This window comes from Scomber japonicus, chromosome 3 (assembly GCF_027409825.1).
Source record: "Scomber japonicus isolate fScoJap1 chromosome 3, fScoJap1.pri, whole genome shotgun sequence".
In the NCBI taxonomy this organism is placed as follows: domain Eukaryota; kingdom Metazoa; phylum Chordata; class Actinopteri; order Scombriformes; family Scombridae; genus Scomber; species Scomber japonicus.
In genome coordinates, this window is record NC_070580.1 from 14,675,505 (window position 1) to 14,699,868 (window position 24,364).

Sequence of the window (24,364 nt, forward strand, 5' to 3'; positions counted from 1 at the left end):
TGAGGTACAGTGTGCAAGTTAAAAGTGTATGTCACAAAATGTTTTTTTAGAAACAAGTATAAGTGTTTCAGAAACAGCAGTCCATGTTAGTGAAATCATTTAGTATATTACATGCAACACTGTTATGTACTTGTAAAAGTTCTTGTTCTTGTAACAGTTACAATTGGTAAGCAAACTGTACAGCAGAGCTGTCTGCAAGATAGGCCTCCAGAACCCATGAAATGTACTACCATTTACATATATCTATAATCTAGAAATACTTGTGGAACAGTGGTTAAAGCTTCAACCAACATCAGTTGTGATAGCTTTTCAGGCATTATGGTAAAGAGCAAAATTCTACCTTAAAACATTTGTCACGACACCAAGTTAATTGAGGATGCACAGTCTAAGAAATATGATTCTAAAGCTAAATGTGGTTATCTTATTGTTTGTTTTGGAGCAGGTGAGGTGGAGTGGCAGAAACCTCGATGGTGCTGGAAACACTGTCGGCGAGTAGGTGGAACAGGTCAATAGCTTCCTCTCAAGGGCAGCTCTGACTACAAAATACATGACCAAGTCAGGCTGGTATAAAAACAAAAAAGGTATGCTTTGACACAGCATCAAATTAAAAACTTATTCAAATTTGCATCATTACTGTTTTGTTTTTACAGAGGAGAAATGATAACTGTGCTTGCCATGGGATGGATCCTGTAGATAATGGCCACAAATACATCCATAACTAAAGCAATTCTAATGTAAGAGATGGAAGACAAAATCCACATATTTCATTCTGTGCACAGATATATTCTATAATTCAGACAAAACTAGAGATTATTATCCTAAGTAACATTTCTTTCATGGCTCACTATATGTATAAATAAAAGGGAATTCTCAACTACAAAAATTGTAACATTCAAAAATTCAGTAGCCTTAAATCATATCTGAAATTTAAAAGTGATTTTGAATCATAATGGACTGTCAACTCCCCCACCACCACATCAGTGCCACTGCAGTCACATTACAGAGTGATACTTCATGGCTAGTATGAACACGAGGAAGGATCACAGCAACCAAAACTATTTACATGTAAATATGGACATATTGAACTGCTGAATGAAACTGCTTTACGAATCTCTTGAATCTTCTGTGTCCATGTCCCATGGACAGAAACACTCAGCGGCAAATACATTTGAGGTTCGCTTAGCCAGGAGGAGGATTGGGTGACGCTCCAAAAGGTCCCACTTGTGGAGCTAGAACAAAATTGACACAAAATCATAACACTGAAAATTGGATACATAAATGTAAGCTCTGAGTATTGAGAAAAACAGTGTTTTATACTTTGATACCTAGACAGATGAGCTATGAATTGAGAGTCAGAGTGACTATAAAAAGTTTCTTAGTAGCAATGTAAAAATTAAAACACTAAGCTATTCATATTCAGCGAGCCAAGTGAAAAATAACATGCTTCGATGTATCTGTACAACTGAAAGCACTGCTACGAACTACACGATAGCAGACACCATCAAATATGGACATATAACAACATCCAAATTCAAATTCTAAAATAAAATGTTCGTTTTCAAGTTTTTTCTTCTAGACTATGCATTTGAAAGTTGCTTGAATCACTCTTGCATGCCATTACATTCTACAGGTGGAGCTCAATAAACTAGAATATATGGTAACACTTTATTTGAATGTGTGTGCATAAGACTGACATTACATTGTTATAATTATGACATGACACTAGGAATGGGATGATAACCGTGTTCAAGGTATACAGCGTTACGAAAAAGTCACGATAACCGAAACCGCCAAATTTTCTGTCATACTGTTCCTAAGGTATAAGCTGTTTTTTAGTCTGGTCAAAGACAGAAAGTGCTGGTCAGAAATCCCTCAGGTGGTGCAGCTGCAGTGTAGAGTATCACGACCCCTCACACTGTCATTACAGATTCAGGTTAAATGAACATGTCTGTCTTTATTTTTCTTCCTGTTAGGAACATTTTAGAGCTGTAATCACAATACCGCTATACTGTGAAACTTCTTTTTGCTTATGGTTATCATACCGCCAGAATCTCATACCGGCCCATGCCTACATGACACCTGTCATGAGTCTTAATGAATGCTTATAACAGTTGTCATTAATAGTCATTTGGTAAATTATGTCACTTTTAATGCAAAGTGGACATTCATGTTTGAGATTGTTTTTGTTGTCAACTTTGCATTAAAAGTGAAATAATTTACCAAATGACTCTTAATGACAAGTGTCATAAAGACTCATAAAGACTTGTGACAGGTGTCACGTCATAATTATAACAATGTAATGTCAGTCTTATGCACACACATTCAAATAAAGTGTTACCATATATATATCTTGTAATTTATCGTCTAATCTCAGAATTCTGACTTTTTTCTCAGAAAGTCAGAATTCTGAGAAAAAAGTCAGAACTCACTTTTTTCCCCCAAAGTGGCCCTAATCCTCTTCCATACTGTAAGAATTATATGTTATATTTAGAATTAATTAGCAGAGAAAATAGCTGAAATGCTACAGAAAGACTGACATGTTGACATAATTGTATTTTTTAGAGAGAGAAAAGAACAGCAGACTGAAATACCGATTGAAAAGCAGTGGTTGCTTAAAAGAAAAAAGAAAAAGAAAACAAGTTGATAGAACTACTGGAATAACTTGCTTACAGTGCCTGAGGCAAAAAATTACTGTGGCACCCTACTGGATGCTGCACACCCCTCCCCCTCTACATACTATGTATTCTGTTTTGTTTAGTTAAAGGGGTGCTGTGTATTAATAGATTTTTACACACGCCCTCTCCACAAGACGAAACCTCCAGATCAGATAATAATGAAGCAAGACTTAGATTTTATAGCACACTGAGAGTGCAAACAGTGAAGATGGGGCTTCCATGGCCCCTGGGAGTCCTGGGCTTTAGTGCACCTGCCCACTTTTCCTAAGACCAGCCTTGGTAAATGGTTTTATAAAATTCAAAGATGTGAGATTTATGGTCATCATAAAGGACTCAAAGGTTGTCGGTTGTACACTCAGGTCAGTTAGTTTGTCATGAGGCGTACTTCTAAGCCTGTGAAAACAGTTATTCATTTTTCAAGTCTGTCTTAAAACAACAGTGAGGTGCCCAAATGAACACTGAAAGACATTTTCCTTGCTGTAATCATTCCTCCTGTTCATGGCTGTTAAAAGATCCCCTTCAAATGTGCTTTCAAAGTAATTGATGGGGGCCAAATTTCACAGTGTGTGTCCACACAGTAATTTTGTGCTAAAATCTATTAAAACGTTTATCTGACATGATGCATAAACAGTCCAATTTAGGCAAGAGACTTTGGCACTAAAAAGACTGTAATGTTGAAAGATATTGACTTGATTTAACAAATATACATGGCTGAAGTTTAATATTAGGTCCAGATAAACTTTTACATTTTTCAAAGTTTATCAGGAGGAGGGTTTTGGATTGTGTCCCTCATCACTAACGTTGCACGTACATTATGAAGGGATCTATGGTCAGTGTGAACAGGAGGAATTATTACAGCAAGAAACCCCCATTCAGGTACATTTTAAGACAGTACTGGAAAAAATTGTGAACGTGCCCTTTAATTTAAAACACAAATATGTCACACACCAAATGAGGGCGCTGAGGAACCTTTTTCATTTAGTTGTCAATAAAGTTGGGGAGGAGAAAAAAAAGAAGCTTTTTCGTTTAGCAACCGCTGTAGATTTGATGATGATGATGATGGTGATGATGATGAAGAAGGAGAAGAGGGGGCAGGTAGACAGCTGGAGACAGCCAAAGTGAACCGCTCCCCCAACAGTCAGTAAACTGGATCAAACGGAGACATTACAGCACTGCGCGGTGGGACGTTCACCGACCACGGGATGCACGTTTTTACAACTTTTAGCCCACTAGCTCTTTGGACAGCTCCCAGGCAGACTGAGTGAACACTGTTGCTTCCAGTTTTCGCATAGGTACAGTCAGCTATCCAGGAAAGCAAAGGCTAAAGATAACCACGCTGTTTTTTCGTTGTTGTTGTTTTTTACGTCGGTGTTTACGATCGGAGGCGGTATCCGTTAAGGTAGCCCAGTTAACTTGGTCAGCCTGTCACGTTATCGACTAAACGCCAGGTGGTCGGTAAACGTTACTCGGTAAAGATGGGTGATATAAACCCCTCGACATCCCACGCATTTCAATCAGAGGTAAGGCAGTGTTTTCATGTTGTTTTTTTAAATGTTGTACATGTTAGTTGGCAGTCATGGCTACAAGTTGTTCAGGTCTGTGGAGCACACGGTCATTAACTAGTTAGCGTTAGCGTGCTGTGCTAATGTTGACACATTAGTTATACGCGAGAAGCATCCAGACAAGTCACTAAAACTCAAACTTTTCAACACAAAGACTTGACATTTTGTGGGAGGATGTGTCACTCGTGTTACTTTGGACGGTACTTTGTAGGGTTGGTGTCGTTAAAGCAGTCCATCATCACTGCGGCGCATGCTAACGTCAACGCCGGCTAACTAAGCATCATATTAACGCCATCTGCTTTTATCCTCAGTTAACAGCTGATGATTTTATGACCCAGCGTGACTCTTTGACAATGTTAGGTACGAGATCACGTAGTTTAATAGTTGTTGTTGTTTTCCAGTTCAACTCCACTGACACTTACTTATCTGTTTTCCATTGCTAGCCGACATGGCTAACATTGGCTGTCGCTTCTAGTTTGTTTTTATTGAGGTTTTCAACAACGAGCACAGGCAGGTGTTGGTGCAATTATTAAAACTTAAGCCTGTGTTAGGAGGCAGCACGTTTCAATGTAGTTTGGCTCAGTTTCGTATGGTGTGTGTGTGGTTATCGGTTGTCGTGTATGTTAAACGCCATGTCGAGATGTGTACGTTTGATGCAGCTAATGTTTCAATGACGTGACTGTGTTTCAGGGCTTCAGTCCGCCATACAGGAGGAGGAGGACAGTCGAAGATTTTAACAAGTTTTGCACTTTTGTCTTGGCCTATGCTGGTTACATCCCTTATCCCCAAGAGGTGAGTAAACAAGGCGGTCAGCGCCACTACATTACACTCGTCTTCATGTCAACACCTGTGTTATTGGGCTTTAGCTGGCGCTAATGCACTCGTTTAACAACATTCATTTACTCGGAGCATTGCTGTCTGGAGTTAGGATATTCCTTCACATGTAAACGAATGTAAGTCAAATAAAAAAATAAAAAGTCTCGGTAATAAAGGAAAACCAATTCATAAACAATGCAAATGCAGTGGATAACGTTGTAAAATCCATCAAGCATCATATTGTTAATGCATTTGATTTTGATGCTTAATTTTCCATAAAAATAAAAAAAGACATACACTTTAAGATGAAAATAGATTATTATTATTATTATTATTATTATTATTATTATTATTATCATTACAACAGTTACATTTGAATGTTTGCCCCCTGGAGAAAAAAATCCCTGAATAAATTTAGAAGCAAATGTTTTAAACTTGAAGCTATCTTCATTGGTTGAATCGTATCCTCTGTTTGGAGATAGGGAGGTTGATACAGCCACACCACAAAATTATCTTAAACAGAATGTTTTGTCTGTAGTTTCTCTGGCTCTAGTATTTATTTTAGGTTCAGCACGCCTTCTACCAAGAACTAAACCAGGCATTGTCTTTCACACAGACTATAGCACACTAGTCTCATTTTCAGCAAGATTTCAGTTGCAATTGTGTTACAGGTCACACGGCTGGTGGGTCTCTTTTCCATGTTGCCCTGACCATCCGCTACATTCAAAGCTTTCTTCAGCTGCACTAGCCTTCAGCTGCTTGTCACCAGATTAGCTCAACTCTCTATTGTGTGGCAAGTAGTCCTGGTCACACTGGCCACCTACATGTAAGCATGGTCCCAGTGATCAACATATTTATTATGGTTAAAAACATCAGATTCAGTTAAATATTAATCACTAAAATAGTCACTTACACTACCCAAAAAGGGCTCACTGAATCACTGTCTTATAATCGAGGAAGGCTGCTTTCACAATGTTGAATTCACTGTCTGTTGTCATCCACTTTTCTTTTTCTCCTTCAAATTCAACAGGTAGGACCCTCTGGGTGGCAGGGGTGTTCTGGTTAAAATTGTCACACTCTTGATATTGATCCAAGTGTGTTATGTTACTCTCTAGTGCTGTAACTACGGCAAAACAGACAACAAAGTGTGACATGCTTTTTCAGTATGAGCACAGTTCGTCACAACTGGGATAAATATATATCTCTTTGTCAGTGGCAGGCTTTTCTAAAAATCTGACTCATTTTGATTATGTTGTGGTTGTTCCTTCAAAGATCTTTCGTTCACAGTTTCAGTTCTGTGTTTGTCTCCTACTAGTGCTAGATTTGTTTCCTTTATTTCCCCCCCCTCTGCTTGGCCATATTTTGCCTTGTGGTGCAAGGTTGTATTGTTATTTTTTGTTGATTTGATGCAGCTGTTTTTCCTGCCAATTTAAATACAATTAAATTGTTGTCCTGTAACCATGGAAATTCAGAGATGTCTGAATTAAAGTTTAAAAAAATAAAATAAATAGTGCAGCCCAACATTCAAATTGTCATGACAACACTTAAACATTTCCCGCAGTGTAATTACTGTTTACTCTTATAAATAGATTCACAATACAAATCGCCCTATGTTGGCTAGACCTTTTAAACTTAGACCTCTAAACTAGTATAGTGTCATGCTATTTGTTGGCGCAGTGGCAATGTATTGATTGTTAATGAGGAATATGACAGGATGGTAATTTAATTGTTGCTGTTGAATGGATACAATGTTTACACTACTTGCAGGTTTTGAATAATAACACCAGCTGTATCTCCTAATGTGTGTTTGCACTTACTGATCTCTGCATCTCCATGTATTATTACAGGACTCGCCACTGCGCAGTAGTTCCAGCCCCCCCAACAGCACAGGCAGCACAGCTGACAGTGATGGCTGGACCCCGGGACCCTCACCCTCCTGCCCCCAGCGCCCCTCCAAGGTCCCCCAGGACAGGAGCAGGAAACGTCCACAGCCTGGGGCTACACTGTCCAGTCACACCAAGAAAGATGTGAGTTGTTTTAATATTGTTGTTATCATTTGCCTGATAGATGTTAACTGTAATCCTCTAAAATCAGACCAAGTCATATATTTGCTGTCATTTTGACATAAATAATGTTTTTTGTTTTTCTGCAGCACACAATCACCACCCTGCATCCAGAGGACCGCAGAAAAGCCGATAAGCTGAAGAAGAAGAAGAGGAGAAAGGAGAGGGAGCATCAGGCTGGTGAGGAGAGGGAGCATCAGGCTGGTGAGGAGAGGGAGCATCAGGCTGGTGAGGAGAAGGAGCATCAGGCTGGTGAGGAGAGGGAGCATCAGGCTGGTGAGGAGAAGGAGCATCAGGCTGGTGAGGAGAGTCAGCAGGCCCACACGACAGTCCCAGAGCTGCAGTCCCCTTTCTCCTTTGGTGGCAGAACAATCAAAGAAGAGCCTGACGATGATATCAGCATCCCCCTTCATCCTCAGCACTTACCTAGCCCACCCACCTGCAAAGAGGAGCCCAAAGAGGAGCCGAAGGAGGAGCGTCGACACTGGGATGGTCGAGACCTTGAAGAAGGGGTGGTAAAGGTACAGAAGGTGGAAGGCTTTTCAGGAAGCAGAACAGTATTCCGCCAGGGAAAACAGGTGGTGTTCCGAGACGAAGACGGATCAGGAGAGGACGAGGACATCATGGTGGACTCAGGTGGGGTCTTGTGTTGCTGCATACATTACGTTGTTACAGGTTTGTGACCAGTGTGAAATGCTCAGTGTATTCCCTCTCTTGTCTTCTCAGACGACGACTCGTGGGACCTGGTGACGTGTTTCTGCATGAAGCCTTTTGCAGGCCGGGCCATGATCGAGTGTAACAAGTGTAATACCTGGATCCACCTGTCGTGCGCCAAGATCCGCAAGAGCCACGTGCCAGAGACATATGTGTGCCAGAGCTGTCGAGATACTCATGGACCCGCAGATGCCCGCCGCTCCCACCGCTCACGCATAGGCCCGCGCAAACATCTGCTAGACTGACCCCAGGCCGAACCTTGAACTCTGACCCCCTCCACTCCTGTGTCCCCCCTCCACCTGCTGGACTGACCCTTCCTCAAATTCAGGTCTTGCACCCTTCAGCAGTCTGTCCTTCATGGTCAGCCATGAACCCACATTTTCTATAAACACTTCGGTGGACCTATCCGGAGCCTTTATCCCATTTGAAAACCGTTTGAGTGCTATTTTACATTTACTAAGGTTTGTTTCTGCTTCCCTACAGACTCTGTGCGTAAGGCAATCACTGAATGGATGTCTGTCTGTAGATGACATTAGCATAGCAGCAAACCGCTACTGTTGGGACTTTGTGCCTCATGAACACTGGAAACATTTGAACTGCCATATAGAGAGAATACCCGCACAACTGCCACCCACTATGGTGCATGCTGGGATTTATGGGAAAGACGGTTTGCACTTTTTCTCATGTTTAAAAGAAGAAGAAAAAAAAAAGAAAAAAAAATCCATCTGACCTTTCTGTGATAGGGACAGGTATGTCTTTCTGATTAAACTGGATTTGATTTCTCTAAGATGCCTCTATTAATGTTACACGATTAACCATTTAAAATGACAAAAAAACAAGTTAAGCCTTGTCTTTATTGCTTCAGATGGTGCTATAGTATTAAGCCGAGGTATAATCCAATAGAACAAAGATGTAGAGTCTGCATCTGCTTCATCTGTTTGTTGTTTTGTTTTGTTATTTAAGACGTTGTGAAAAGAATATCATTGAGGCTTTAAGCCCGAACAACTGAACCAAGTGCTTGCTCCTCTCACAAGCTGTCTTCCAGCCTCGGCTGCTTCTCTCGAGTTGAGATGTCATTTGGCCAACAGTGGAGCATTCACACACTTTGCTTCTCAAAAATGCTTTCATTTTTCATAATAAAGACTTTATCTTGCAGTTTTAAAAAAGCCAGACAATTAACAAGATTCAGATAAGTCAGTTGGTTTTCAGTAAAGGTGTTTTCTGTTGGCTTTGGTCCGTGATTTTTGCTTAATTTCAGGGTTGGACAGTGGTGTTGTTCATGAATTCTTTTTTTTTCTCCATGCCTCGAAATTGTATTTCTCTTAGTTTTCAACGGTTTCAGGCTCAAGACAAAGTTTTCAGAGACAAATATATTTATAGAAGGGAACTTCTATGGCCGTCCTGTTTAAAGTATCAACAGAAAAAAAACTATCTAGTTAACTGGAATAGTATCGTTTGAGAGATTCTCTCAAGAGTCCAGTTGAAATTATGCATGTGAGTGTGTGGTTTTTTTTTGAATGGTTAATAACTGTGTGACGGTGTTTGGCAATGCATGTGCTGCTGTGAGTTGACTCAACTAAGCTCTGTGGGTTTTTGGTCTTCCGTAAAATGGAGGAATGGATATTTGCAAAGTGCCATGGGCAGAGTCGGTTTGTTTTGTTTGTCTCTGAAGGGTCAGATCAGAAGAGCAGATCTCAAGTCCCTTTTCACCTCTCGCTAAAGTTTTCACAGCAGTATTCATTTACTTCCATATGCAGCAGATTTGACAGGTTTAAAGGGCACCTTTTTCCCTCAAACTTTGGAAGAAATATTTTAAGTTTTGTTATTCATGTGCCATCTGCTGTTGGGGCCTGTCTGTGTAAGCTATATGTTGCTTCTGATTATATAAAAGCCATACTGTAGAGCAGGGGTCGGCAACCCTCTGTATGTCCCGTGCCACTTTATAATGTAAAAAAAAAAAATCACAGACCCTAGTGCCAGTTCATTTTCATAATAAGCATTAATCTATTTATTTTCTGCTACTTGTTTCCCTGTCTAGATTGCCCATTTGCCTGCACACACTCTCTCTTTATTACTAATTCAATGTTAGTGATTTAGTGCAACCCTTGTCCCTACTTTACTTTGCTGAGCTGTGTGATCTCTGGTCCGTATGGGTGACTTTCAGGTGGACACAAGCTTCTGAATGATCTGTAGTCACTCTCGCTACGCGTGGGACTCAAAATTGGCTTCATATGTAAAAATATGTTTGTACCCCTGGACCCTACTGTAGTGGATGCACATGCTGAAATCAATGCATCGGCCACCTTCTTCAAACAGTCAAACTTCTCTAGCAAGCTTTCTCAACAGGTCAGAGTGGAGGCCATGTTGCTGGAAGTCCAACTCCAGCTCTTGCATGTACATGCTCATGTCATTGCAGTTGACAGTTTGATGCCCTGACAGCTCCGCCTGGTGCTTGAAATGACAAAAGGTTTGATGTTTAATGTCCCGTGAGCAGACTACAATCTTCACCATGAATGTCATCCATACATCAAACACCTCGCAGCTGTAGGTTGAACTTGTTGAGGTTGGCTGTGAAGCCATTTTTCATCCTACAGGTCAGGGTAGTCTTGCTCCTTCTCAACCAGAAAGGTCTTGATTGCATCAAAGCACTCAACAAACTGTTTGAAATTCTTACTGCCACTCAGCCACCAAATACTTCAGTGGAGCGGCAAATCCTTGTGAATACTGTCCGTCTACTCCAGCAGAGATTTGAACTGACAGAGTGTCAAAGAGAAGCAAGTCACAATATAGTTAACCATTTCCACCACATTAGCCATTGTGCTATTAAAGATCAGATATTGAAATTTTTGCACAAAATTTTTACTGGCAATGGATCTTCATCATCTTCCCCTTTAGCCAAACCGTGCATGGGCTTTAAACAACAAAGTTTTTCGCATCTCTCCTTTTGTCGCAAAATCGGGTTACCACTGCTAGACATAGTATGTTGTTTACATCCACACTCGTCAAGAGCTACGCTGAACACAGAGACATCTTTCAATGCAACAGTTTGCTGGTGCCTTACTTATTCAGCCCTGTTGGTAATGCACCTCTCTACAGTTCTAGCAGAAACGGGTATTTCTTTGATCCTGTTGATTGTGTCTTTGTTTGGTAACCGATCAAATATGACCTCTGAACTGCTGAGGAAAGCCTCCTTTATATACTCTGTGTTCAGCAACGCAGCATGTGACTTTCTAGCTTCCCTCTGTAACGTTAGCTTGGTTTTTGGCGGCACATACGGTTATAAAGAGGCTGCTTTGCTTCCTGTGCTAGCCTCTCTTGATCAGTTCAGCATTATTAGCCTTATCTTTGAAGTTTTTCTTGTGCCTTGTTTTAAAATTACGTTTAACACCTGTTCAGTTCAATACAGATTTTTGCAGCAGAGTGTACACAGCTCAGTTCTGTCGTGAAATAAATCTGAATCCGTTTGTCCAAGACGACTAAAAGGGGCGACTAATAGACAACTTTCTTTGTTTTGCTTCTGCCGTCGTCAGTTCTTGAAATAAAGCTAAACAAGCTAGCTAGCTTTCCTATGTTCTCACTATTCTAGCGCAATTGTGTGCGCTGTGTTGCTGTCAATAATTATTGCTGTCATTACATTTATTTCAGTATTATTTGAAATTGAATTGTTCATTTAGTTAACCAATAGGCTGTACTTTATATTGAAAAATGCTTTTATCCAAAAAATAAAGAATCATTTTTTATTGAATTGCTATGCGAGCCCATGGTGACACGCAGAGCAATTCAATAAAAAATACACGCCATAGGTTGCCGACCCCTGCTGTAGAGTGACAGATTTTAGTGACAGACTCAGAACCTTGGCTATTAGTCCAGGATGGGTTTTACAATAAAGAATCAATGACTTGACCAGGGAACGACTAACACACAATGAATGTGGTTTGTAAAGAACACAAGACTTTCCAAGAGTTTAAAATTGGTTAAGCTCATCTCTGCACTCTTGTCTTCTGGCATTTACAAATGTTGATTATCTGGTTTGTACCCAACCATTACCCAGATGGTGATGTTTTTTAAAGACGTTTCAAGACCTAAAATCATTTGCCGTTTCTCAGGACATGCACCGTATGTCTTGAAGAGAGCCTGAAGACATATTCTGGCACAAATTCCCAATTTTAGTCCACGTCTTAAAGACATCAGTGTAATTAATGTTAACAATGCTCATTGTGATACAGCTCGTTTATCCTGATCCTGGGTTGTCCTATCCCCTTATTGAGAAAGCGTTGTCTGTACTGTGGTGCAAACTGTTTCTGTGAAACTATTGTAAACTATTGTAAATAAAGAGTTACCATTTTAACCTGTTGCTTTTTTTTATCATAATACCAAAGTGCGCTTTCTGTAACAACTTGAAATCAAACACAATGTCTCATTTGTTCTTATTTATTGTAGTCTTTACAGGATGGAGAACACAGGCTCTTCAAACATACAGTACACATACTAACGTGGGTCATTTTGGATGATGGGTTGGAATGTAACCACAGGGAGCAGTCTTTCTGCGGGCCTCATGGTGGCGATAGAGCAGAGGTGACCAGCACACCCGTCAAAATACTTTACAGCACACTTTTAACAACAGAGATAAGACAAATACCACAAACAGAATCAGTGCAAAATATCTGTCATCATAGTGACCCCAGCATGTTCATTCATATCCATCTCAATGCTTCACATTTTATTCTTGAGACTACCCCCAACCTTACTAGTTTGGCAAGCCAATCAATGTACTCCCGCCCACTGATGGCAAAACCAAAATCAATCAAAGGAGACGAATAGTCACTATTTCTTGTGTGAACTCCATGAAGTTCAGTTAAAAGCCAAGCGTAGATCTACATTTAGAACACTGATTCCATGACAACTAAAATCTAATTTTGGTTTTAAATACTGTACATTTTGTGCAAAATATTACTTTTCTATTCAATAAAATAACATTTGAATACTTCAGTAGTGGTTTTAAGGGATTACCTGTAGTCCATGACATCACTCACAAACCTCCCTTTGTAGTTACAGTATTAATCCACCTAAAATTAAGAGCATCCTAGCTACAGATACATATGATTAATCAGGATAAGGAATAAAATCTGAGTAGAAGGGAATGTACATTTAATGTAGTGTGCATCTGATATATTAGAAAACCGTGCTGCAACACCTTCTTATGTCTGAGCAGAAAGTGCATCAGAGGTTATTAGATTTCCCGATGTCGACCTCACCACAGTGATGAAAGACAGCTACAGATGAGGTAAAGTTACCTAGTATAGACAGCATTGAAACTCTGGTTGGAGTATCTTAAACATGGCATTAGTAGATTCATTCAATTCAAGAATTTAAATAAAACAAGGGAAGAGAACAATATCAAAATTAAAACATATGGCACAGAAGTAGTGTACAGACTAAACCTACGTTCTGTAACCAAATTAAAATAAATAAATGTAGAATAATTAATGTGCCATAATGAGTACAGTGGTTGTAGTGTGGCTCAGGTCAGCTCCAGTAATAAGTTACAGCCTGACACAGTGACTGCTCTATGGGGTCTGAACAGTGAGTCAAATTCTGGCATTGAAGCACTGGAGTAGTAGTACTGGAGAAATTGTTCTAGCACTTAAAAATAAAAAAGACATTAAAAGTTACAATAGAATCATCTTATATTTTTTTTTATGTGTGTTTGTTCATTTTTTGTACTTTTTTCTTTCAGTGTTTTAGCCTTGAAAGAAGCACCCTCGCTGGGACTACATTCCCCAGTGTGCCTTGTGGTCCGACAAAGATATTCAAGGGTAATGGTGATGACTGTTGTAATTTTCACTCTAGGGCTAATATGTCACTTTTTTTTTGTTGTTTTGAGAAAGTAACCATGTCGATTCCTCACAGCAGCAGCCTGAGTCCTGCATTGCCTTCCTGTGTAGAACATGATATGATGAACTGATCTGTGCAGCTCTTTGGTGATTTACCGCTGACTCTAACTTTTCCGCAGCATTTTGATATATAATTCCTTTTGAAAGAAAAAAAATGTTGGTCTCACAGATGAAATCTAACAACTGGAGCTGCAACATAAGTTTGTCTGAAGGTAAAGTGATGCATGAAAACATATCCTTATTGACAGAGAGAAGCAGTAAATTAAGTTATTCAGTCTGTAATGGAGCTGTAATAAAAATCCAAATTGTTATGTAGCTCAATAAAATAAAAGGGAATTGAATATGAGCTTACCTGTTTGTTTTAATGCATTTATATTTATGTAAATGTGATATCATTACATATAGAGCCCCAGAGGCAGCACCGTTGTTCTGTCCAGTAATTGCCAAAATTACACACATTTCATCTGTGAGACCAACATTGATCTTTGAAAAGGAATTTTGTTTGAATTTTGATCACCACTAAACAGTCTGGCTGGTGGTGACTTGGTGGGTGACATTCTGTGAGTGGTTAGAACTTGTGGTTTTGCATCTACATGGTGGCTGAGTCATAAACTTTCCAACAATACAGCTAAAGAGTGTACCAAAATGTGTTTCTGAAAACATTTGAAGTGAGAAATAAGCAATGCAGTAAAATAATCTTGACTCAGATATCTGTCTAGCTTTACTCCTCTTTGCTTTCGGTGCCATGGCATTGACTGGCCGATCATGAGTCCACCCGCTGCAATCACTGGATCGACTGCTTTTCAACCGAGAAATCTCTGTTTCATGTCAGACGAATCAGTCAACTCTGTAGGGTGAGTGGTTTCAAAGGACCCACACCTTTTCTATGTCGAAATTTAGCTGTCACTGTTTTAGCCCCATACTGCTCTAGCAGCAAACATAACCTATATGAGGGAAAGAGTTGACCTACACCCTCTATTGATTGTATTACAACCATGCAAAGAGTCTTCATTCATATCTCAAATTTTTAAACATTATTAGCTAATCCACACTAGTAACTCACTGTATTAAAAATCATTGTCAATAAGTCTGTTTTGGCTGCAATTTCATCTATAAAGACTGATGTAAAGCAACTCTTAAGTGGAAGTTCTTCTTTTATATTGCAATGCAGTTTGAGATGATATTGTAAATTCTGAATGAACGTTTTTGCCATTTCTTTACATGGTTGGATTGCTACCACAGATTGGCTCTATCACTGTCCCTCTCTGTACTGTCTTTCCCTTAACTCCCCTATTCAAACACTCAAGTTTTAAGCACCATTTTTTTTTGCATCCCCCATGAGCAGCAGACAAGTCACTAAAGGCATAATAAATTAGGATGAAACATTTTAACAAGTAAACAATAACATGTGTTACACAATCAGTTACACAACCTCTGTCCTGGCCCAGCCTCAGGGCTACGAGACTTGATCCTGCATAGTTTTCCTTTAAACCTTTGCATGAGTTAGTGAAATGACTGGTACGTTATAACATTATTCATTCAAAAGATTCAAACCTACAGGGGTGATGCACAGACAGGACAAAGACTGTAATGATATGGGGTAAAATTACAGCACAGCTCATTTGTTTACACGGCTGCATGCTTGACCTAACAAATGTCAAGACACAACTTTTAATCTATCTGTGCACTTTTAGCTCATCATTGATGGGACTATCAGGCCCTCTGTGTAGTGCATATATAAAACTATGTGCAGGACCAAATGTCTGATCTATTGCAGCAGGCAGATATCTGAGCAGCTCTGTCAGGTGTTGCAGACAAGAGACACAAATAACACCTTGCAGAAACTCAGAGCTGACTCCTGTATTCTGCTTAACCTGGGAGATGGTCCACAGGAAAGGGAGGAGTTGAGGAATAGATTCACTAATACCATGACAGATTAGGACCAGAGGAGAGCAACTTATTCTAGGTGTGTACCCTCCATTCTTGGGTTGTTCTCTTTACAGAAAGTCAGTTTTTGTCTTCACTTGCCCTCTGGTGCTCCAGCAGCGGGGGGCTCCTAGGACTCAGACTCAATTCTGTGAGCTGATGAGACACATAAATAATGGTTTGAGTATGAGTTGATGTGTATAGTCTTTAGTCATGTTTTAATTAGTGTGAAATTGCACGATAATATGAGAGTGTATGATGTAAAGTGGCTGCATACTAACATTGCTTGGGTATCCGGAGTGGCTCGGTGTCTGCAGAGATGACTTGGTGCATGACACCTCTGAACTGGTACAGTAGTTTAAGACTCTTCTCCTCTCCCACACAGGGGTCATAGAAGCCCGGCAACCCCGCCTGCACACACGGATGCAATTCATAAGCAATGCACACGTGCAGATTTACAAATGGGCAATCACACAGGCTAACATGCTAACACACACACCTTAGAAGCTTCAGTGAGGATGAGTTTGGAGTCCTTGACCAGGCACTGTAGAGGCACAGTGACATCGATGACCTTGGCTTTCTCCTGTTTCTGGCTGGTGTCTGACACAAACTTTCCATACCAGGCATTCAGGATGATCAGACCTAGACAGCAATGTACAGTTCATGTGTTATGTACTTTTGTCTAAAATGTTATTGTGTAAATTCCTCCAACTGTGTAAACACAAAACTTATGTCAGCTAGGTCAAGCTGTGGCAACAGTCAGCTTAATATTGTTCAACACTCATCTCCCTTTATTCCTTGGCCAGAGTATCTGTAAGGTAAACACACCCAGAGGGTGACTCCTCAAATAACCACATGCACCCTTTACATAAATATGACAGGAAATCCATTAGCACACTAAAATCACAGTTTTGATTTATGCCAGCGTGCACTCTGGTGTTCTGTGCTCAGATTTACAATGTAACCTATGTAAACAAAGCAGCATGGAGGTGGGCTACATCATCATGACTTGCTTCACAGCCCTACTGTAGATGATGGAAGTCAGACTTAAGAAAAACAGAATCCTGGAGTACAGTGTAGTATGCCCTTGAAAATAACCATGAGAAATGTGTTTGAATTACACATTTGGATTTTTACCAAGTTTTGACAGACTGCAAACTAAAAAAGGTTTCTCATCCTGCTGTAATGTGTGTGTGTGTGCGTGTGCATGTGTGTGCATGTCTTTCTATCTTTGAGGGAACCAATTTCAGTTGAAATTCAGCATTGTGAACACATTTCTGTATTGTGAGGACACTTTGGCTCATCCTGACAACTTCAAAAGACAATTTGAGGGTTAAGACTCGGTTTTAGAATTAAGGTTGAAATTAGGTTTAGGTTCAGTTTAAGTTAATAGTCAGTTTTAGAGATTTAGTTGTGATGGTTATGGTTAGGGTTAGGTAAGAGGCTAGGGGATGCATTATGTCAATGAGTGTCCTCACAAAGATATAAGTGAGAGTGTGTGTGTGTGTGTGTGTGTGTGTGTGTGTGTGTGTGTGTGTGTGTGTGTGTGTGTGTGTGTGTGTTCCCTTACCCATCTTGGATTCTTCTGCCTCTATGACTCTCCTCACAGATTCCTGCATCAGCAGAACCTACAGAAGGAGCCGAGGGAGAGAGGAGGGAGGGAGGGAGGGAGGGAGGAGAACGAAATAGAATGGGATAGGAAAGAGGTTTTGAAATGAGATGGGGAGAGCCGAACCTCGAAACAATGATCAATGATCCCACTCACAGTGAGCGATTGTGTGTTTGCATGCAAGCACTCACAGCAGACTCTGCCTCCTGCTTCTTCTTGGCGATGTCTGTGGCTGAGCTCTTCCTCTGCAACTCTAGATCTCTGAGAAGCACAGACAAAGCAGACATCAACAATCGCCCACTGGGATTCACTGTGGAGACTCTCTACGATGACAGCATATGCGTCAAAGAAACCCCTCTAGTACTAGCAGCACCCACAACTGAAATGCTGCATTTGTCTGCTTGAATCATCTTGAATTTGTTATCATTTGAAGAACAATCTAACTTTTGACATGAAGAACATACAAAAATGATGTAAAACACACAACTGTTAAAAAGAACCTCAGACGGTGTGACTTAGTAACAATAAGAATCCAGACTGAACAGTGATGAATCTTTAACATGAGCCTGGTATAAAGATTTTCCACTACTGAGAACAAGATTGCTGCTAAATGTCAGTGTAAAATGGGGAGTTAAGAAGAAAGGAAATGTACTGACTGCTCTTTCTGTTGCTGTGTATATGGGATGATGACCAGTCTGTGGACGGCCAAGTAGACCAGCAGGGGTCCCACGGTGGCGTAGAAGACGGCACTGGGCAGCAGCTGGTCTGTCAGGTGGACTGGAAATAGGTATGTCTGACTGGCACGAGCCAACCTGCATAGATACACAAACACACACATTCAATAATCATGTTGTCATACGGGGACACACAGAAGAATGAGGTCATATTTTGGGTTTGGCCAGTGTACTTGATCTTCAGTGTGACTCCCTGAGGGACACCGATGCTGACAGTGGCTGACAGGACACTGTGTCGGCTGATCTTCCTCTCCGCTCCATATTCCACCACAGTGCCAAACCAGCCTGTCCTGAAGGGGGAGGGACACAGACACAAACAGACACCATGAAAAGATGGAAGCAGGCAGCTACTGCAGAGTAAATAGTATACACTCTACAACCATTCAAGACAGGAGGCTGTTAGGGAGAGTAATATGTTTTAGGACTGTAACTATTATCTGTACCAAAATTCATCAATAAACACTGAAGTGAAGCCCACAGTTTAATGAAACTACTCTATTTTCCTACTCTCATTTTTAAATGCTTTATACAGTCTTGTTTCTTCCTGGGAAATTATTTTCTTGCTGTGTTTTGCTTGAACATGACAACAAAATAATAATGTTTTTGATCTCGAAATAAGGGTGTTTATGTATTTGTTTATTTGGTGATGACAAAATGGCTATGGCAATGGTTATGTTGGGCATTTTCATAATCATGACAGGAATATTTTTGAGTGTGACCATGAGATATCATGAAATCATGAATCAAGCTGCTCACTTGTGATCAAGAAAGAATTATTTCATGGTGTTAAGATACTAGAAAAAGAAAATGTGTTACATCAAAGTAATAACACTACTTTCTTGCTACAACAGTCATGTAAGGCTAAATTAAAAATACTCACACATTTCTTCCCTCATCTTTTTATTCTCGGTTGCCAAATTTGATTTACTATGGCATCCAGGAAAATTTGGTGATTTAAAGAAAAAAAAAGGGTTAGGGTTGAGACGGCAATAGCAGTCAGACTTACTTGAAAGAGCCTTTAACTTTGGTCTGGTCCTCATCTTGGAACTTGAACTGGTAACTCATCATTAGGTAGGAGTGAGGCACACCCAGCTGGAAGGGGTGGGGTTGGGTGTAAGAAGATAGAAAACCTCAATCAAATAGCTCTATTTCAGTTGTGTACAAACCAAAATTAGCACGAGGACAGCAAGGTACTGTGTCTATATTCATGTTTCTGTATGTGCGTACCTGCAGAGCTAAAGTGAAGTGGCTGCGCTTCGTGTCACGCACCACACTGGTGGTCATGGCACTGTTGGGCCCCCAACGCCACTGAAGATAACCCATAGTGTTCTGGTCCAAGTGGCGTGCTGTCATCAATGAGCAGCTTGGTCGCAAACCACGAGGAGAAAACTGCAAACCGCACTGGGCTGTCAAGAAACTTTACATAGAAATGACAAGAGAATGATAAACAAGAGAAAATTAAAGGGAAGGTTGACTCTGTTCATATGTTAATAAAGTACATATTATTGTCTTTCATATGAATGAGTTGGGCCTCACCACCGGGGAGTGATATTACGAAACATCTTCAACCCAATTAGAGGTCCCAGTATGTCTCCTGCCCCCAATTCCACCTGCACAGAAACAAGTGACCACAGAACAAAAACTTACCAAAATAATGAAAAAATCTGCATTATCCTGTCCTTATATTTAACATAATACAAATATTTGTAAAAGTCCCTCTGAAGGTGAATCAGCTACATATGTTTATACCTCTTCACAAAATGTGCTTTATACAGTTTGTTGAATATTACATGTGTGTGTGTGTGTACCTCTCCCCAGCCTTTGGCCGACGTCACCTTACGAACGGTCACGTTAATATTGCCCCCTCCGTTCCCATTGTGTGTAGAGAGTGAACCAGACAGCACTGCTGTGTCAGAGTTTGTCAAAGGAGCCTGAAGACAGTCAAAAAAGAAGCATCCTGATTATAACAGATGATATTACACAACAGTGAAGAAAGCAAGTGGGTTAACAGATAATACTTATGAGTGTTATACCTCGATGGACTGGGAAATGTGCATCTTGTTGATTTCAATATGAGGAAAGCCTCCTCCTGGCATCTCCTCAAAGTCCTCATCATAATGGTCAAACAGGTCTGTTGCATCCACACCCACACTAATGGTGCCCTGAATAATGAGTAAAGGAGAGAGATTGACATGACATTAAAAAAGGTTGAGCTACATAAAAGCAGTGGCCCACATAGGAAATACAATGAAGGTAGTAAAATTGACAGAAAAAAGTTGTGACTAAGAAAACCTTGGGGTTGGTTCTTTGCTGCAGTCTCCTCTCTTCTCTTTCTCTCTGCAGCCTTTCATACTCCTCTCGTATTTCTGCTGGTGTTCTTTTCCTTTCCACCACCTACACAGCAATCATCACCATACAATATTGTTTATGTAGATACCTTACTGCATACTGTACAGTATTTTTTGAGTTACAATGAAAACATACCTCCCATCCTTCCACTTCCAGTCCTTTCTTTCCAAAGATGTCATAGATGGCTCTAGAGTGAGCGTCACTCAGCACTGAGGGAAAATATGTTCTGTTTACATGGATTTGTTTGAGATGTTTTTGTATTTTGTCAGTTTCCACATCCTTGTGCTGAGAAAATGCTGTTTAATTTGAATTGGGGTTTTTTTTTGTTTTTTTTTTACAGTCGCAGTTCTATGTATACACGTGTGAGCTTCCTTACCTTCATACGCCTGGTGCACCTGGTTGAAAAGCTGTTCAGCTTGTCTTTTCAGCTCAGGGTCTCGATGTTTGTCAGGATGATAGAGCATACACAGCCTCCGATATGATGCCTTAAGCTCCTCTACAGTTGCCTGTGAACAAAGAGAGGATAGACCTCATTCCAGAGTTGGGCTGCAATCGACAAATATTTCAATTATGGATGAATCTACCAAATACTTTTTACTTGATTTGTTGCTTAATTTGTTGGTCTATAAAACGACATAAAATAGCTAAAACAACAAAAAAGTTCCCAGATGCCCCAAATTGCTTATTTATATCTGATCAGCAGTTCAGAAACCAAATAAATTCATTTTCTATCACATTACACAAACTAAATGAGAAAATCTTGCCCTTTGAGAAATTTCTGCATTTCACTATTTACTGAAAAATAACTTGAACGATTCATTGCTTTTTTGATAACTATGCTTGTTGCAGGATGAATCTTCTGTTGATGAATTGTTTCAACTGTTTTGCTGACATAACATCGCTGCACTGAAGTATCCAATATATTTGCCACTTGTATCAAGCATGCAATTAAAAGCGTGATAGCAATGTAATTTCTCGTTAGGCTATGGTGTCTGCCTCAGTGACTTACTACTGCAACCGGTCCAGTTAAACACCCCGGCAGCAGTCCTGGTCAGGCCTCTCACCTTCACGAGGACTGATATTTGAAAAGGTGAATACATGCTAGTTCTGCATTTACCCGCTTCAAAGTGCAAATTAAGAGTGCAATTAAGGTAAAGTACATGCTGAGACGTCCTGCTTGTTGGTATCTTTGCAGCACCAGCCGGCCTCGGCGTGTGCTCGGAGGAGGATGATGCTGCTGCAGAAGACCGTCATTCAGCTGAGAGGTGATGCACCGACTGTCGGCAGCTTCACGGGCCACTCTCATTTGTAAAACACCTACAAGGTCACTACACAACACTGTATGAACCATACCTCTTTCCTGACGTTGAGTAGAGAGTAGTAGTCCTGGTTATTAGACTCAAAATCATCCTCTATGGACGCGGCCATGTTTTGCGTTTGGTCCAGTGTTTGCGCAAGCTCATTGGTCAGCCAGACGTAGGAGCGGAAGTCGGTCTGTTGCCCTCTGCTGGTAGTGTTTGAGTTCGAGCTAAGCGGGAAATAAAAGATTTGACGCCTCAAAAAACCTCAAAAACGCTCCAAAACGACAAGAAAGTCAACTGTGAGGTGTGTAAAGGTTGTTATATTTGTTTTTATGTAAGAAAAGCAGAAGCTGTTCATCTCCTCTCTTTTCTTTCTCGCTGAAAATGTCGGTCTGCTTTCATCTCGTCTAACCGATAACACCGACTCTTTATTTACAGCATACACCTGTCATTACGGTAATGAAGTAGCCAGAGGGCTAACCATAGACGGGGCTAACGTGTAGCGACTGAGCTACCACTAGATATTACGGTAAGGATGAAGACCTTTCATTTATAAAGAATATCACAGTAAAATTCAAGTTATGTTGACAATTTGATTTCTTTTAACACTTATCTTACGCTCTTTTTTTTAGTAAACAGCTTTATTTTATTTTTAAATGTTGTAATTTTAAAAAAGAGAAATAGTTTTATAAATATATTGTAAGTTGTTGTTTGTACATTCAGATATTGAAGAAATGTATTGTTTGATGTGTACGGCCAGCTCTGCAAAGTTTGGCTTCTTGCTTAAGAATTTGGATTTGTGAATATAAAATGTGTTTAAAATAGAATAAGCATGTTAATTAAATAGAACAATATTCACTCAATCCAAACAAGATTTTTTTTTACAGAGTAATGTTAAGTGAGGGTAGATATGACCTAAATGTACTTATTTGTCCAGTCACTGCATGTTCACTGCAATCCAGTCCACTTTATTTATATAGCACGATTTTAACAAACACAAGGTTTCCAAAATGCTGCATAACAAGATAAAACACAATGAACAGATAACACAATAGAAGCACAATAAAAAAGATGAAGTAGACAATAGAAAGATAAAAGCAATAAAATCAAATAAATAAAATACACTGCCCACACAAGATGTAAACACATACAATCAACACTCTAGGTGTCAAAAGCCAAAGAAAAGAGGTGGGTTTTAAGAAGAGTTTCAAAATGAGACATCAATACTAAAAGTAAACATACTCATCATGCAGGATGCCCCCATTCTTATATACCTGGTGGTGGAAAGACTAAGTAGGCTATTTTTTACTGAATTACTGTAGCCTACCTAATTAGCATTTTGAGGTAAAAGATACTTGTACGTGACTTTATTTCCATTTTATCTCACTCTATTAAAAATGCAATGTTTCACCACAGGTTAAACTACAAAACAGTATATCAATTAATTTAAATTGACTCCACTTAGACCAGCTACAATATTAAAATGCTGCTCACATTTTTTGCATCTGTAATAATAATAATTCAGTAACAATAATCCAATAGTGAAAATGAACAAGCATGTATTACACTGGCAGGAGTGATTCTGCTGCATGGTGAGTTATTTTAATTTTGGTACATTGTGCTGATAATACTGTACACTGTTTGAATGCATTAATGGCACATGGCTAATTCATTCAGATGCAAGCAGCATGTTAATACTTTAAATACTGCTGATGTCACCTTTTATCATATGTTTTAAATGAAAATTATAATCTGACAAATTGGCCTAACAAGTACATGTTGAATCAATTAATGGGAGTAATAAGTACAGTATTGTGTTGGTAGCTGCACTCATACAAGCACAGAATATTTTGCTGTAGATATTGCACCACTCTTTAGTTATTATTTGTCATAGGATCCCTGAAAATTGAACTTTAGCACAGTTGAGTGAATGTGCTTTCCACCACCAATACGCCACTATAATGAACGTTTAGTTTTATATCTCTGTAGTAGCACACAGTATTCATTTGATGCATGTGATAAGCATAATTGTCTTATTGTTGCACAGTTTTGAAGGTTTAAGTTAATCAGATTTTTGGCTACATTTTATATACTGTATGTTTCTAATTGTCATTCACTCTGCTTGAGCTTTGTGGATGCCAAGAGAAGCCTGTCTGCGTCTGTACTCATATGCTACGCAAAGCATACGTAATTCAAAACGAGCCATTCAAAACCAGTTTTCTGTGAAGCATGTCTGTGGAGAGGATTGCCTCTGTCAAACACAAGGCGGTATTGGTGCAAAGGCGATATTACACCCCGAGGCACCGAGTGACAAAAACATAATGGTCCCGACTAAGCCATGAAGAGAAGGGACTATTTAGTGGGGAGGTCCTAAAACATCAGAATTATAAATAGCCGATATCAGTGAGAATAGGCTCCTTATAAACTTAACTTCCCGTCGGGATGTTATAGCAGCAATACGACTTCCTGCTAGAGCCAAAAATAGGCAACAACAAGGGGAGGCGGGTGTGTGTGTGTGTGTGCGTGTGTGTGTGTGTGTGGTGGGGGACTGGAAGGGGGAGGGGTGGTGGTTGAAACTTCGGTTCAATAACAGGGCTCAAAGGATGCAGGTAGTGAGTGCGCACAGCCTGTGTAGGCGCGTGTGGAGCTGTCCTTTCAGCACCGCGAGCTTTCAGCACCACGAGCAAGTGACAGCACCCACCAGCCCACGCGCGTCTAAAA

General features: G+C 40.0%; 2 protein-coding genes across 3 annotated transcripts; one reads left to right on the forward strand and one right to left on the reverse strand.

Moving 5' to 3' along the window:
- The first annotated feature begins 4,037 nt into the window (after positions 1-4,037).
- Positions 4,038-8,714, forward strand: phf13 (PHD finger protein 13). 2 transcript variants are annotated; one of them, XM_053316480.1, is made up of 6 exons: positions 4,038-4,195; positions 4,928-5,029; positions 6,901-7,080; positions 7,206-7,292; positions 7,413-7,752; positions 7,843-8,714. In XM_053316480.1, exons 1-6 carry the CDS (start codon positions 4,151-4,153, stop codon positions 8,073-8,075), a joined length of 987 nt encoding a protein of 328 aa, XP_053172455.1. In that variant the 5' UTR covers positions 4,038-4,150; the 3' UTR covers positions 8,076-8,714. The 2 variants fall into 2 exon arrangements, with proteins under 2 accessions (XP_053172455.1, XP_053172454.1); XM_053316479.1 differs by having other exon boundaries at positions 7,206-7,752.
- A 6,556-nt stretch (positions 8,715-15,270) lies between these two features.
- On the reverse strand, positions 15,271-21,770 carry LOC128355629 (dnaJ homolog subfamily C member 11). Its single transcript, XM_053315946.1, has 16 exons — positions 21,696-21,770; positions 20,719-20,848; positions 20,478-20,551; positions 20,286-20,387; positions 20,027-20,155; positions 19,802-19,924; positions 19,530-19,603; positions 19,221-19,410; positions 19,000-19,085; positions 18,167-18,283; positions 17,916-18,071; positions 17,451-17,520; positions 17,221-17,278; positions 16,150-16,292; positions 15,932-16,061; positions 15,271-15,806 (listed from the first exon to the last, which is right to left on the reverse strand). Exons 1-16 carry the CDS (start codon positions 21,768-21,770, stop codon positions 15,781-15,783), a joined length of 1,683 nt encoding a protein of 560 aa, XP_053171921.1. The 3' UTR covers positions 15,271-15,780.
- Positions 21,771-24,364: the final 2,594 nt, after the last annotated feature.

Coding starts and splice junctions, on each gene's coding strand:
- phf13 (XM_053316479.1), top strand. CDS start 4,151: ATGGGTGATATAAACCCCTCGACATCCCACGCATTTCAATCAGAG. Junction 4,196..4,927: donor CCCACGCATTTCAATCAGAG/GTAAGGCAGTGT, acceptor ACTGTGTTTCAG/GGCTTCAGTCCGCCATACAG. Junction 7,753..7,842: donor GGACATCATGGTGGACTCAG/GTGGGGTCTTGT, acceptor TTGTCTTCTCAG/ACGACGACTCGTGGGACCTG.
- LOC128355629 (XM_053315946.1), bottom strand. CDS start 21,770: ATGGCCGCGTCCATAGAGGATGATTTTGAGTCTAATAACCAGGACTAC. Junction 20,156..20,285: donor AGCAAAGAACCAACCCCAAG/GTTTTCTTAGTC, acceptor CTCATTATTCAG/GGCACCATTAGTGTGGGTGT. Junction 15,807..15,931: donor ACTCCGGATACCCAAGCAAT/GTTAGTATGCAG, acceptor GTGTCTCATCAG/CTCACAGAATTGAGTCTGAG.